Raw genomic sequence first — 15,154 nt, 5'->3', positions numbered from 1 at the left:
CTTGTGAAGTTTGGGTACCAACAGTTAGTGTTTGATGGATTGGTTGGCTAGTGAATTCATTTGGCTAATCCCCCCCCTCCCCCCAAGTATCTTTGCTACAAACAAACTTGCCATCTCATATTATTATAGTTTATACTGATAAATTAGCCAGCTGGAAAATCTGTCTTGCTGCATGTGTTTCCAACTTTGGGAGTCAACAAACCCTCCTGGGAATTTGATTGCCTTGATGTATTTTGGATTTATCTCTCAAGCATGCTAATGCAGGTTTAGTTTTGTTTGTTTGTCTCCCATGTGTTATGAAATATCGTGGTATTGTTTGTCATGGTATGTCCTCTTTTCTGAATTTAGATAATTAATAATATTATTTAAGTTGGGCCCAATAATCTCTAATTTTAAGGGCATCCTAATAATATTAATATAATTAAATTAAAAAAGTGTTTTTAAATACTAGTATTAAAATAAAAGTATTTTTAATACTTAAAATAAAAAAGTAAATAAATAGATAAAATGAAAAAGTAAAAGTTTTTTTAAATATTTGGACCCAAGGGCCTAATTCATAAAGGAGGATGATTTCAAGATATTATTTGCATACTACTTTCCAATTTGAGCAATCATTCAATTTGGGGCATCAAAGGATGGAAACCCTTGGCAAGTTCAAATTCTAAAGGAGGAAAACTCTCTTGGAATTCATCATATTGGATCAAGGATGAAAACCCTTGTTTCCCATTTTTGGTAATTCCATTTGGGGATTACAATTGTGCCAACTTGTTGAGGATTTGAAGACATTTTGCATGTTGCTACAGTGCTGCTATATGTTTGTTGCTGATTTTTGCAGATTTCATGCAAGATTTCAATGATAGGGCAATTGGGTTTGCAAGCAAATTTCATTAGTCCTGCCTACAAGTCGAATAGAATAAACTATACACAAAATGGTATCTACAGCTGACAATTAAAGTCTCGCTAACCTCTTAAGTTTACATCAGTGGCAACATTCATGCCTGGCATTTCTGGACAGCAATGACCTGACTTAATAACGCTTCATATTAATCACTTTGATCAGCAATGTTTCTTATAATGTTGACAGCAGCATTGCTGCTCATATTAATTGATCACAGTAGTAATAAGGATGCTACTTGATGATCAATAATGTATAGGTCACAATAATGACACTATGACAGAATGCTAATGATCAGTAATCATAAGACTATAATGATGACAACAATCTCAATGGGTATTGCATTACTAATCACAAAAGGGGCTACACCAAAAGACTATAATGGTGATAACAATCTCAATGGGTATGGCATTATTAACAGCTGATTTGTAACAATGAAAATCACCTAACAATTAACTCAATCATATAACTATTTTACAAATGAAATAATGACAGTATCCATTGATAAGTAGACACTACAACAAGTCAACAACATCGCTAACTTTTGTGATGCAACAATAATGAAAAGTCAAAGGATAGTGTTGGTGTAATTATTTATTCATCTTGGATATACTTACACTTTACACTCAAGTTTACATAGGTACATGCACAACATTGTAGTTTGCATATGAGACACTTAGGGAGATGTGCTACATTGGGAGTATGTAGGAGAATTTCCACCTTTTATGGTGTGATCTTGTTATTACTTTATCATATCCACTTATTGTGGGGTGATAATTCCACCTTCGGTGGGTGATCCACCTCATGTGGAATATTTTACTATTTCTCCTACCTACTCTTACGTACCCGTGCATCTCATTGAGCCACATGTCATCATTGTGTGGTCTCTTGTCTCTTAGCCTTGCCTTCATAAGAAGGCTCATCTACATTGTATGTAACAATTCTTGATGATCCAGTTGATCTCTTTTGCATCTTAATGAGAATACAGTTTATTCTTGTCACATATTTTATGTCTCTTGTCATTTTGCTATCTATTGGTCTCTTTGATCTTGGTTGCTTCAAGCATAATCTCACATGGTATCAGAGCGGTTGGAGCACCTTTGCATAACCTTTGGAGAGATTTCATTGCGTTTGAAGGAGGTCAAGAGGCAAATCTGAGGAGCAACATCTTATAGAGGCGTTCTAGACTAGATCCGACCTCACCAGTGTCCAGGTGGCCGTTTCCATGAATTTTGACTATAAATTTGCCTATACTGAGTGAAAAGTGATTTCGGGGCTTTGGAGGAAACTTAGCCAATTTGGCTATATGGTACGATTTTTGTAAAAAAAATAAATATTTTTTTTTAATTTTCTGCAAATTTATTTTATAAATCTTTTCATTATTATTCACAGAATTTTTAAAGAAAAAGTGGGGGGGCATTGTAAAAGTTTTATATAAAAATAAAAAAATAAGTTTTTATATTTTACGGGGGGTTTGACCCTCCCGATCCGTACCCTGCCCACATTTAAACTCTGCAGGGGTATGTGATTTGTACCTTCCGGCCGACGCCCACTATGTCGGGCTTCCATCCAGCCTCCGTTGCCCGTGGTCCTTGCTGGCCCCGCACATCCGCCGCCGCCGGTTGCCACGCCCCTACTCCCGCCGGCCACCTTGCTCACTGCTGCCTCTTGACTGTCGACGGCTACTACTCCCCGACTCCTCCCACTGAAACCTTTTGCCGGCGTTGCCGCTAGCCTCTGTCTTGTGCCACTACCTGCCGTCGAGAAGCCAATGCTCCGACTCCCATTGCCACCACTGATCGTGTCCTCCCGGCAAGCAGTCCGGAGCCTTCCGACAGAGTGTGCATGGATTATGAGGTAGATTTGAGGCATGCATGGGCAGGAATCTCTTGATGAAGTGCAGAGAAGACCTATCCAACAGTTTGCAGTGTTTGTCCAAGAGGTTTAAGATTACCTTTAACGTCTTAATGTAGGAAACACTTTTATCAATGCAGTGTTAGTTAAATTGGTTAGAGACACTTGATCAATTGTTTACCCTTTTATATGCATGCTCATGCAAAAAGGTAATAAGGTGGATTTTCTAACAAAAGATTACTTCTCTGGTTGTGCCATTTGAGGTGCTTGACATTATTGGAATTCAAATTGTTCAAAACGAATTTTCATGTGGGGCATTCTTACTAATTAATTTAGAGAGGCTAGAAATGATTAATAAATCTAAAAATGTTAGGGGCAGCTTATGTGAAATGGTGGTAGATGTATAGAAGACATAGAACTCAATCTTTGTAAAGTTAAACAAGTTGCAAACTTGTATGTGCACATTTTGATGGAGTTTTGGTGGATATGTGCATAGCTTACGACTATCTGATTGAACCAAATACATTCTCATTAGAGTGTATTGGATGCAACATAGAAGACGAAGAATTGTTTGAAAAATTACTTGGTAAACTTTTCAAATCCATAGAATTAACTATGGTATCATGCGGGAGGGCTAGGGTTTTGGTGTTGAGTACGAGCTTCTTTGGTGATGGCATTGAAGAAGGCGATGATGATATAGACGACGAAGAAGATGATAGCGATGTTGAAGACTGGCTTTGTGGTGGGAGCTCAAAGGTTGGTGATTTTTGCTTGCATGATCTTTGTTTGAAAGGTGCAAAGACTTGTGTAGAAGCGTTAGGAGGTTTTTGTTTCTTTTGTTGGTAGTTTAGATGTTGTGTTGCATAGAGGTTCTCTCTCCCCTGCAACCTATTATCCTTCCTCACTCCAATTTCTTGGCGTCCATCATGGGGACTGCATGGGTGTTTCAAATGAGGAGGTTGTTGATGGGGATGAGGTTGAGGTTGCTGATTTGGGTGCTTGGGAGAATGTTCAGCTTGAAGAGGAGGATGAAATGCTTTTAGAAATACTTCCTCTTGTTCTTTTCCAAGCTCCCTATAGAGTATTGTGTGGTTGTTCCCCTTGATTCTCCTATGTTGGTGTTGGGGGTAATGTGGCTGGTTGGAATGGTTACATGGTGGAGCATCTTGTCGGATGTTAGCCTTGTTGACTTAGTGGTCAACACCTCTTTGGGGACTCGTGACATGGCTTAACCGCCTCCTGTGGATCGGGTTAAAACTGACATTTGTATCAGGCATTGATAGTTCGAGCGTTTGGTGCAACGACAAATGATTCCAACAATTGGTATCAGAGCCTTGGGTCATCAGTTTGTGACATGGCCTCCTGTGGAATCACTTAAATCTGGCATTTGTAATGGGCAATGACAGTTCGAGCTTTTGGTGCAATGGCAAACGATTCCAACAAGCCTATGCCTCCTATTGCAATGAAAACCCTCCCTTTCTCTTTGGATGTGGAGTCTCCTATTGTTGGGGCTTTTGTTGTTTTTGTTTTACCTTTGACCTTGTTGATGTGTTTTTTAGGACACCTTGAACATAGATTAAAATACTAAGTATTCTATCCTCTCTTGAACAAAGAAACTTCATATTCTAAATGATGTGATCAAATGAGACAACTCCAAGGTTTACAATGTGAACAATCGACTTCAAGTTCTAGATAGGCTTTGTGTTTGATGTGATAAGCTGGTAATCACAAAGGGACTTACACTTTGAATCTCGATTGGAACATGGAACACTTTATTGCTTTACTTGGAAAATAAAGGACAAAAGCATAAAGGGATAAGAGATCTAATATAACACTTATGAATGTAAAAAATGATTGCCGACTTGATGAAACTAAACCAAGCTTTGCTTCACCATGAGGAAACAACTACACAAAGATGGTGCAATCTCCTAAGGATAAGCGAATGATTTCATATCACCTATTAACAACAACGTTATGAACAATGAGCATAAAGCAATTGAAGTTAAGCTATTAGATAAGTTGTGTCTAACCATGCATTGCAACTTGCAATCAACAAATTCCAAGTTGCATTAGGCTTCACCATTCATCAACAATAAAATCTTCCATTCATCTAATTAACATCTAAAACTCAAGAAGTAGAGACCATACAACATGTAGAAATAACACACGAAATCCACCATATCTTCAATGAAAGTATTATGTTTATTCCATCAAGCCTTGGCAGCAATCTCCTTTCCTCCTACTCTACTCTAGCTATAATCGCTACTAATGTATCTATCTATTGTCCTATACAAATGAGAGAATTGAGCCTTATATAGAGGTCTCATTTACAATTCAAAGGCTCAAATTGATTCATGATCAATGGTCGAGATTTAACAATAAAACCCTAATTAGGGTTAGTTACAACTAACTCCCTTCAATCAATGATAAAATTACAATACATTAAACACATGTCCTTTAGATTTGAACCAATGAGAAAATAGGTTAGGCACATAGAACTTTGTGCCTCCACACGTGGTCGTTATCCTCTTTGTTGGATAAGTCAAGTACATTGAACTTGGATGTGCTGACTTGGAATCTCCTAATTGGTTCATGATGAATAGGTGCCAACTCAACATATACATCCTATAGATCATCACAAAGATGTGTTTGTGTTTGCAAATATCTCTTGATACTCAACATTATCCAATTGTTTGAAGTGATGTTGATGGGACATATTCCCAAATTGTATCATCGTAGTGGTCAAGTGTCTAACTTTGATTAACTCTTCTAAAACTATCTCTCCTTGATCACGTTTGCATTTTCATCTTCTAACTTGGGAAACTTTTCTTTGTGTGATCAATTTCCACCTTGATCCTTGCATCGATGTAGGGTGTCTCCATGTTGTATTGGCTTTGGATGTTGGATATCCGAAGGAAATTCAAGATATTGCAAAATTTCCTTATTTCATTGCCATGCCTTGAACCTTTAGACATTGTAAGGCAGCCTCCATGTGGTGATTGTAACCTTGAAGCTATGATGCTTTTATCCATGTTGATTTGCCTTGAATCTTGATACCTCCTCCACTTGTGATGTAATGAAAGTCTTGAATGTGTTGAGCCTCTTAATGTTGTAGAACAATCTTCATGTAGTTGTTGTAATGCCTTAAATCCTCCATCTTGCATGTGTGTTTGTAATAACCTTCTCATGCCTTAAAGTCCCGACTTTCTCATGTTGCCATCTTGAATCTTGATAATAGTGATGATGTTTCCCTTTGACTTCATTATTGAAGTGTGATCCGTGTGTTCACCTTGGAGTGTAGACCTTGTCTTTGCATTTGATTTGTGGATGTTGTCTTCAATATCCTTATCTTGTCACGTGGTGAAGATACCCCTCTTGATGTTGAAAAATCCTTGTAGCTGTGTTCCTCATTTTCCTTGTATTGGATGTTTAACTTGAACTCCTCCATAATACCATATAATTGAGTCGTCATGTTGTAATATTCATTGCTCTTGATTCACCTTCATTGCACCCACCTCCTTGTATTGAAACCTGAAAATAAGTGATGTGTATAAATCTAAAAGTTTGAACATTGAAAGATTAGTGTCTAATGCTCACCACTAGCATAAATGTGAGCAATTTGAAGGCACAAAAATTGTTTAGCGAAATGCATCATCCAAATGAAGAGAACAAATAGATAGAACTTTTAATTCCAACTTGTAAGGGAGACTCACACCTCAGCACTTTTTTTCCCTAGCAAAAGAAACAAGACATTTATATTGTGGTAGAGCAAACGTATACAATATTTATCTTTACAAAACAAGAACTTAGTGATGATGCCCTCTATTGGCCTTGATACACATTTTTGGAGGAGTGCTGATGGAGGACACCAACAATCAACATCAAGCAGCTAGCAAGAAATGAAATATAGATAAGAGCAGAGGATAAAGTGCTATAGTTGGAGCGCCGAGACATGGGATGAGCATTAAGGGATATAGCCTCAAAGGGATTGAGCCTTCGGTGACTGACTAGTGACTACAGACGATGACCATGCTGCAAAGAATGGAGACAAGGACATCTGGCATTTTATGGGAGTGATGAGCTACACGAACTGTGTGGAATCTTTTCAGTCTAACTCACAGGTTCTCAACAATGTTTCGACTTTATTTAGATTTATTGGCTTTGTTAGAAGTCATCACTAGTGGGTGGAGAAATGTTGTTAGTTTCAGTGCAGAGTTATTTGTTTTGATTGTAAGCCATTGATCCATTTATTTAACCTCATTCACTACAGATATATGGAATTATTTTCCATTTATGTTTGTTTTATTATGTTCACTATGAATTACTAATGATGTGTTCATGCTTGCTTTTTCTGCATAGAACTCATCGTAGAAGAAGAATTGATCTGCTAGCAAATCCATTTTGTTTATCCACCTAAATAGCAAGAGTGGCTTGGTTCCAGATGCACTTTGGGTGAGCCTCCTGGTAGGGATGATATGTCAATGCAAATGAGTGAGACAGATACTTGAGTCATTGTTCCAATACCATAAAACAACTAACATATTTAGGGGAAGCACACTATAATAGTTTGATGGATACAACAAAATCAAGAGGAATCGACTCTGCTATATAGTCATAGTGAACATCCCTTCACAAATTGTGCAGTCCCACAACACTTGCTTCAACATCTTGTCTATTATTGTCTAAACAATGAGCTCTTTGTAGAATTCCCAAATTAAATTGTACGAGTAGTTGGATGTGTACACTGCTCAGAGTGGATAACACCCTAGTTTCTAGCAGAGTGGAAATAAAATGCTGAAAAGGTAGTGATTGTAGGTGAAGATTGGATGCAAACAATAGACATGTTTTAGCAGGTATCCTTCAATCACTGCTTGCTATTGTTTGCAGCGGAAGCCTATTTTTGTCTGTAGAAAGTAGAAACTAGGTTCTTAAGTGAGAAACTAGGTTTGTGTATATAGAAAATTTTATTCTTGATGAAGTTACTGTTGGTAAACATCAGACTTAAGTAGCCTCCAATGGTTGGCGGAACTTCAATTTATCGGGGTGATGTGATGGCAAACGAATTTTTTAATTTTTTTTTAAGAATTCGCCAAACTTCTAACTTCATACATAAAGTTCAGCAAACCCTGTGACTAAGGGTAGGGGCACTACAAAAAGAGCTTAGAGGGGATGCCAGATAAGCTCAATATTGAGGATCTATCAAGAGATAATAGTATGAATAAGAGCAGAAAAAATGTTACCAAAGTTGGGGCCCTGAGGTAAAGAGGGACGAGTGTTGAAGAATATAGTGCCAAAAGTATTGAATTCGAGGAAATGGATGATGGACCTTAACTATGCCGCAAAGCATGAAGAGAAGGGTGCTTTGCATTTTGTACAAGGTATGTGTTGAGCTGCATGAGATACATGATGTCTTTTTAGTCAAATTTTTAGAGGCTCTTGTAGATCTGTCAACTATGTATAGATGTTGGTCTCATTGGATTGAATGATTAGAGAGATTGTGGGGAAATGCTATGAATTTGAGTACAGGGTTATTTTCTCTCATTGGCCATGAATTGTTTGATTTTGTACAATCACCATTGTTTATATGCTAAGTTACTGGTCCTGGTATGGGTTTGGGGTTTTGGTTTGTGGGTCGGTAAAAAATATTTTGGGGTTGAGTTAGTTATGGGTTTGTCCATAGAAAAACATATAAAAATGAGAAATACATATGTAGTTGCAGCCTAAAATTAGATATATTAGAGGTATCTAATATATTCAATGTACAAGAATATTTGTAAGCTTTATACAATATTAAAAAAGTTAATATATAATAGTATAATGATAAGTTAATATTAATAATTATTATTAAATTTATTACTATTAATAATAATAAAATTTGCAAAATGAGATGTTTGGATTTACATCTGCGATTGCATTTGCTTAAATATTTCCAAGGCCTTTTCAACTTTTTGTGCATAACTTGCATTTATGGAATTCCAGGAGACCACATGTTATTGAGGCATTTTGTTAGGGCATCGGCAAGCTGTAATATCAGATACAAATTCACTATCAATTTTGCTTTGATGGATAGATATACCATAGTTCCCATACCATGCTTGTCTCAAACTTGAGAGCTTAAAAAATATTTTCTATGCAAAATACAAGTACAAAATCTATCAAATGAGCGTGGTGGGATTCTAGGGGGAGTGCCTCATTTGGGGTCCAAGGGTAGCACTCTTGGCGCATTCCTTGTCATGATACATAGCATTTTTTAGAGGCAGAGCCCTTGTCACCAAGCCAAACGAAAGCTTTCAAAACTACACCATGGCACATGCCATTTTCATAATTTTTTAATAAAGCAAAAACCATGTTTTTTGAGTGATTGCATCTCTACATTTTTTAAAAGTCTCAAAGATTCATCAAGAAATCCATTTTATGCATATCTTGCAATCATTGCATTACATGATGCCACATATTTTTGAGGTATTTTGTCAAACAGTTCATGTGCATTGTGTATGTTTTCACATTTTGCATATATATCTACCAAGGTATTTCCAACTACAATATCTGATTTAATAAACCCTTTCCATTATGGTTTGATAGATGAACCATGATCCAAGGCTCTTATTTTGGCACAGGCCGAAGCATGTGGGAAAAGTGAATTCTCTGTTTTAGACACTTGTTTGTTGCACTTAATAAAACACTGTCAATCCTCATGACAATACCTATGAGAAGGTTTCTCATTTTGTTAGCTGCAAATAAGCCTAAAGTTGCAAGAAAGAATGATGAATTAAATGTCAAATTAGAAAAATAGAAAAAATCACAAAGAAGTGATGGACTTGTTGCAGCAGGAGTGGAAGGAGGCGAAATTCAGGATGGGTTTGCTTAGTTTAGTTTGGATGAACCCATAGAGTTTTTGTAGCACCCTGGCTGGAGCCCCTGTCAAATTGAATCCGGATCTGTATTCAGGCCAGATTGAACCTGAACCTGCAAGTCTAGGGGGCCAAATCGGTAACATATTTTAGATGGATTTTTTGCCATTTCTGTAAGTTTTAACATTTCACTATAGAATGTTAGGCTCCTTATGTATAAAAGTTCATGGTCAAAGTAAGATTTTGGTGTTAGCAATAACCATTTTATTTTTCCAAATCGATAGTGAGACAAGCTAGATTCTTGATGTGCTTTAGGTGAGCATCTTGAAAAGTATGATATGCTAGTGCATGTGAGTGGAATACTCAATCATTAGAGCACTATATGGAGTTGATAAGTGGTGATTTAATTCAGTTTTGTATATCTGAAAATAGTAGATAAACCTTGAGATACCTTCCTCTGCTATCCTTGTGAAATGGAAGAATTCATTAGTGATGATGATGAAAAATGTAAAAACCAATGCATTTTTGTTCCTGCAATATGCAATTGAATAATGTAAAGGTAATTGAGAGAATGATAAGCATATTTTGATGATATTTTAAAGGGAGTTGGTTATTTCACTGATACAACCATTACTTGATCTAGGCCATTGACAAATTGGCAATTGCTTTAAAAATTGCATTTTCAGCCTTGCATGAGTTTATTGTTAGTGTCTAGTAATGTTTGTTCAACTATTGGATGATGAGGCCTATAGGAGACTTCATTACATTGACACAAGTGAATATGTGTGTGTAGAGAAAACATCAGGTTGGATATTACATATACAAAAATGTGCAATTTTGGAGATGATTGCTGCCTGTGGCCACTATTTTATAAGGAATGTGTTGGTAGAAAGGAGGACTGTGCTCTTTGTGATGACCTTGTGTTTGACAGTGCATAAATCAAGCTGGTTTGGCTTTTGATATCCTCATGGTTACTATGGTGCTGCTATCATGAAGGGGTGCTATTTTTGTTAGCAAGAGAGGTTATATAGAGATCTTGTGGCACCCCCACAAAAATAAACCATGTTTGAATCTGATGAGAACCCATGCCCTTTGAAAGCAATGCCCGCCATTCTTGTCTTATCTTGTTGCACACACAAGCTTTACAATCTACCAGTTTCTTTTAAATGAAAGTTGATGAATTGTCGCTTAATTACCCAGGATGCACATCAATACTGTTAAAAATACGTATCTCCTATTATGGGTCATTGATAATGGAATTTTTTATCCTTCCCAGCATACACAAATTGTACATTGAAGATTGTGACTGAGTGAACAAGGTGATCATAAGCAAACAAAAGATAACTATCTAGTTGTGAACAGTTGATGAAATTGTATTATAACACAAAGCCTCATGCTTACTGATGTTGGGATGATTGATTATTTTGATACCCGGAGGATAACAGCATATAATAACTTTGGCTTAATAAATTCTGAAAGTTCTAACTTCACGTTGTGTTGGTGGACTCCATCTCAACTTGAGCTCATCAAGAGCAATTACATGAAGTCAATTTAAATACCTTGTGTTAGGGTTTTTTTAATGTTAGGGGTTAGTTAATAATAACTTGGTAGCTATATGTTAGGTATAAGGTAGTTTCTCACACATAACTGCCTACTCTTTAATGAATAGAGCAATTTACTCTCATTGTTAACATCTTTTAACCATCAAATGCTAGAGTAATGGTATGAAGCTTATTTTTTGTAATCAAGGCTATTTTGCAGATGAATGAAAATGAAGATGATTGCCACAAAGATTTCTATGCCATTTAGTGTACATAATTTGTGATTCCATTTCACAATTTTTTTACATCGTTTCTGGAAAGTTGTGTTGGTTGTTGCATTGTCGTGGTCAGTTAGTAAGATTCTATTCAGTTAGCTATCCATATTATTCTGGTTTCACTATTTTGGGTAAATATCTTTCTCGAGTCTCACAAAATCTGCCTTGGGGAAGGAGCTCCATCTCCTTGGAGGGTGCCTTTTCATTTAATATTCCATGTTCTTCAAATGTTTTATGTGGAATTGTTCCTCATAAATCTTTTGGATTTGGCTGTAGATATGTGCACAAATTTATAAACATCATCCTTGCATTTTTCACAGGCAGGTAGAATGGAATCCTTCCCTACACATACATGTGTGCCTACAGTCCAGAACACTACCCCTAACAACTTTGCCCATAACAAAAATTTGGGATAACGTTAATTGCATTTCTTTTTCCATTAAACGAAGGCAGTCTGAACGATGGAAAGTTGAGGTATTACAGATTTACTTTGTTTCATTGGCAATTTAAATTTTGTTCTTTCAAACTTCCTCAAAATAGCAACATGTATTAGAACATGATATTTCTCTCATCCCAAGTCAAGAAGCAATTTGAGGGTATTGAAACTTTTACTGAACTGAAATTAAGTAATTAATATAAATGAACAAATATTAACACATGATATTTGAGGCCCAAGTAATTAATATAAATGAACAAATATTAACACATGATATTTGAGGCCCGTGTTTTGCAAATCTGTATAAAAAGAACATTTGCAGAAATTTGCCCCCAACAAAATTTTGGGATAACATTAATTGCATTTCTTTTGCCATTAAATGAAGGCAGTGTAAACGATGGAAAGTTGAGGTAGTAAAGATTTACTTTGTTTCATTGGCAATCTAAGTTTGTTTTTTCAAACTTTCTCAAAATAATGACATATATTAGAACATGATATTTCTGTCATCCCAAGTCACGAAGCAATTTGAGGGTATTGCATCTTTTACTGGACCGAAATTAAGCAAACATGATAATTGAGGCCTGTGTTTTCTAAATCTGTTTAAAAAGAACATTTGTAGGTTATCTTTTATTTCAAGCACAAAACATCTAATTTCTGCATTCACTGTATAACTTGATTTCCAGGTCGTGTAATCTTATGAATCACATTCATTTATGAGATGATTTGAAATTTCTCATCGCTTTGAAAAATATAAGATATGACAATATTGGATGCCTGTCATATTCTCTGAAATATAGATTTTTTCTGCTTTTCAATGTATCTTTCTGGAATTCTGTCATTGAACAAAAGGTTCATCAAAATCGGTTTGTTATAAAAAGTTGAACTCCTGCAATTGACACTGTTCTGTTGAAGCTAAAATAAAACTTTATTTTGTGTGATGGTAAACTATAATATATATTCAATTTGTTTGATAATAGCGAAATCGATCCAAGAAGTGATTAATCATAGTTAACACTAATAGTGATAGCATTTCCATTTTTCATTGTCCTGTTAAGATCAGTTCTTGATCAAAGGCATATCTGATGATTACTCATAATAACTGTTACTTGAAGTTCTGATTTTCTTTCTTAGAAAATTCCAGGTTGTTTATTATATTCAGCGTTTATTCTATCTATTAAGAGAATGGGGAATGGTTATTATTGATAGAAAATATGTTCTGATGTTTTTCCTGAGATGCTTGACAGCTTAGCTTCAAGACAAAGTGCTCAGATCAATGAAACGATGGCAAAGGAAGCAGACACAATTCAAATTCCAAGGGATGCTGCAATTGGAGCACTTGTGGAACTCCTCAATTCTGCACCTCCTCTTAGACAATTCACAGCATCGGAAAGCTCAGGAGACTTGAAGTTGTCTAGACCATCATTTGAGAAGGATGGAGATATACACACACGTTCTTGCAAAGCTCACACCTCTGGATTCCCAGTGGAAAATTCATGCCTTAAGCTGTCAAATTCTCTAAAACAGGGAATGACAAGTTCAAGTTCTAAAACTACGGTAGGCCAGGCTCTAAAGGAACTAGATGTCTTAAAGGGTATCAAGAACCAGATATTAAAAGAAAAGGACAATAATAGAAATCAAATCTGATCATCTTCTGACCATATGTAACTTGCTTGTTTTGAACTATCTAATAATCTGAGTTGAAATCTGTCAAAATTCAAACTGATGAGTTACAACCAGGTATTTTCTGACCGGAGCCCGCCTATTTCAATATGGAAGTGGCTCATTTCAATGGTTGCACATTGCAACTGTTCTAATGTTTCACATACAAACTTTATGACTTCCGTGCTATTATATGTACATAAAATGTCCAAATTGTGTATATTTATAACGAGTTTACTGCAACTTCTCTTTGGAACTCTTTTGTGCTCTCAACTTCAATACATTGGTTCTGGACCAAATGTTCATTTTTATAGACATACGTTTACATAATTTCTTTAATTGATTTGAGAGATTGATTGCTTTGGATTTGAAAACAATTTTTTTGGTTGGTATGGCATATATTGAAACTATTTTCTATCTTTGCTGCACTCTATTTATGATCCTCCGATATCCATGCCCACAAAACTCGTGTTATTAAATCAGTTTTGGGTTCTATCTATCAAATTAATGCCATGTACAATGTGAAAGTGTGAGCTACTTCCATTACAGCTCCATCAAAACCAAAAATTTATATTCGTTAGAGGATAAACGTTTGCATTCATCAAGGACTTCTCAATCTATGCTTTCTGTGTTGTGAGAATTTTATTATTCTTACAACATTATGTCTATAGTGATTTTCACAGAACATATTTTTGCAGTTTCTATGTGAATTCATGTGAATCCACGATCTCAAGTAATTTTTAGTTAATAACCAAGTCCCTAGTAAATAAGCTTTGGCACATTTACTATTCATTTTAGTTATGCTGCCCCATAATGTAACTCACCTTGGGAGAACAAAATTGACAAGTCAGCTTATCCAGAGTTGAGACTGCAAAGCTGATGATATCTTAGGAAAAAGGCATAAGTTACAAATTCAATTTAACCATGGTTAGAGTCCTTGTGTTCAGTAGTCAACAGAGAAAGAGCTTACATCAGGTTATGGAAGAGACCATGGTAATGATGAAAACAACCTTATTATGCTAATAGGCATGCATATACCTGCACCTGGCTAGGGCTAGAGGGTAGCTGTGGACATAATGAGTGGGAAGGAGGAAAGAGGGGGGTTGTTTGAGACAAGGAGAGAGATTCGGGGTTTAGGGAAAGGGCATCGTGAAACACATTCTTTGTTGTCGATACGTCCAATTTAAATTCGGGGTGTGTTTTTTGGTGGGTATGAATGCGTGATGTCATCTTCCCAATGTAAAGTTCGTTAGCATTATGACTCTCATAATAGGTTAGGAAAATCAACGTCTATCATGAAACAAATTCTTTGTTGGCTATAAGTCCTATTTAAAATCGGAGTGTTTCTTGGTGGGTATTAACGTGTGATGTGATGATCTTCCCAATGTAAAGTTTATCATTATGACTGTCATAATAGGTTAGGAAAACCAATGTCTATCATGAAACACGTTCTTCGTTGGCTATAAGTGATTTAAAATCGGAGTGTTTCTTGGGGCTGCAGCTATTCTGGCTCCAAAATGGTCAAAATGTACATCATGATATTGACAACTAAAAAATCACAGCCATAAATTGCGAAATCAATGGTCGATAACATGCATATAACCTGTGTTATTGATAAAATGTGTTTTTTATGTGTGTTTTTG

At 36.1% G+C, this 15,154-nt stretch overlaps 1 protein-coding gene across 5 annotated transcripts in view; it reads left to right on the top strand.

Annotated features, from left to right (window-relative positions):
* The window catches only part of LOC131040307 (autophagy-related protein 13a), a 29,965-nt gene extending 16,124 nt beyond the window's left edge, over positions 1-13,841 (top strand). For 4 of the 5 annotated variants that reach the window (XM_057973194.2, XM_057973197.2, XM_057973196.2 and 1 more), the window contains one exon: positions 13,097-13,841. In XM_057973194.2, coding sequence (XP_057829177.1) covers positions 13,097-13,496 — 400 coding nt within the window. In that variant the 3' untranslated portion in view covers positions 13,497-13,841. The other variant, XM_057973199.2, reaches the window with a different exon arrangement.
* The last annotated feature ends 1,313 nt before the right edge of the window (positions 13,842-15,154 follow it).

The sequence above is a fragment of the Cryptomeria japonica genome, chromosome 4 (genome assembly GCF_030272615.1).
Source record: "Cryptomeria japonica chromosome 4, Sugi_1.0, whole genome shotgun sequence".
NCBI classification, from domain to species: domain Eukaryota; kingdom Viridiplantae; phylum Streptophyta; class Pinopsida; order Cupressales; family Cupressaceae; genus Cryptomeria; species Cryptomeria japonica.
Note: the sequence above shows the minus strand (reverse complement) of the source record. Positions and strands in the feature narration are given on the sequence as shown.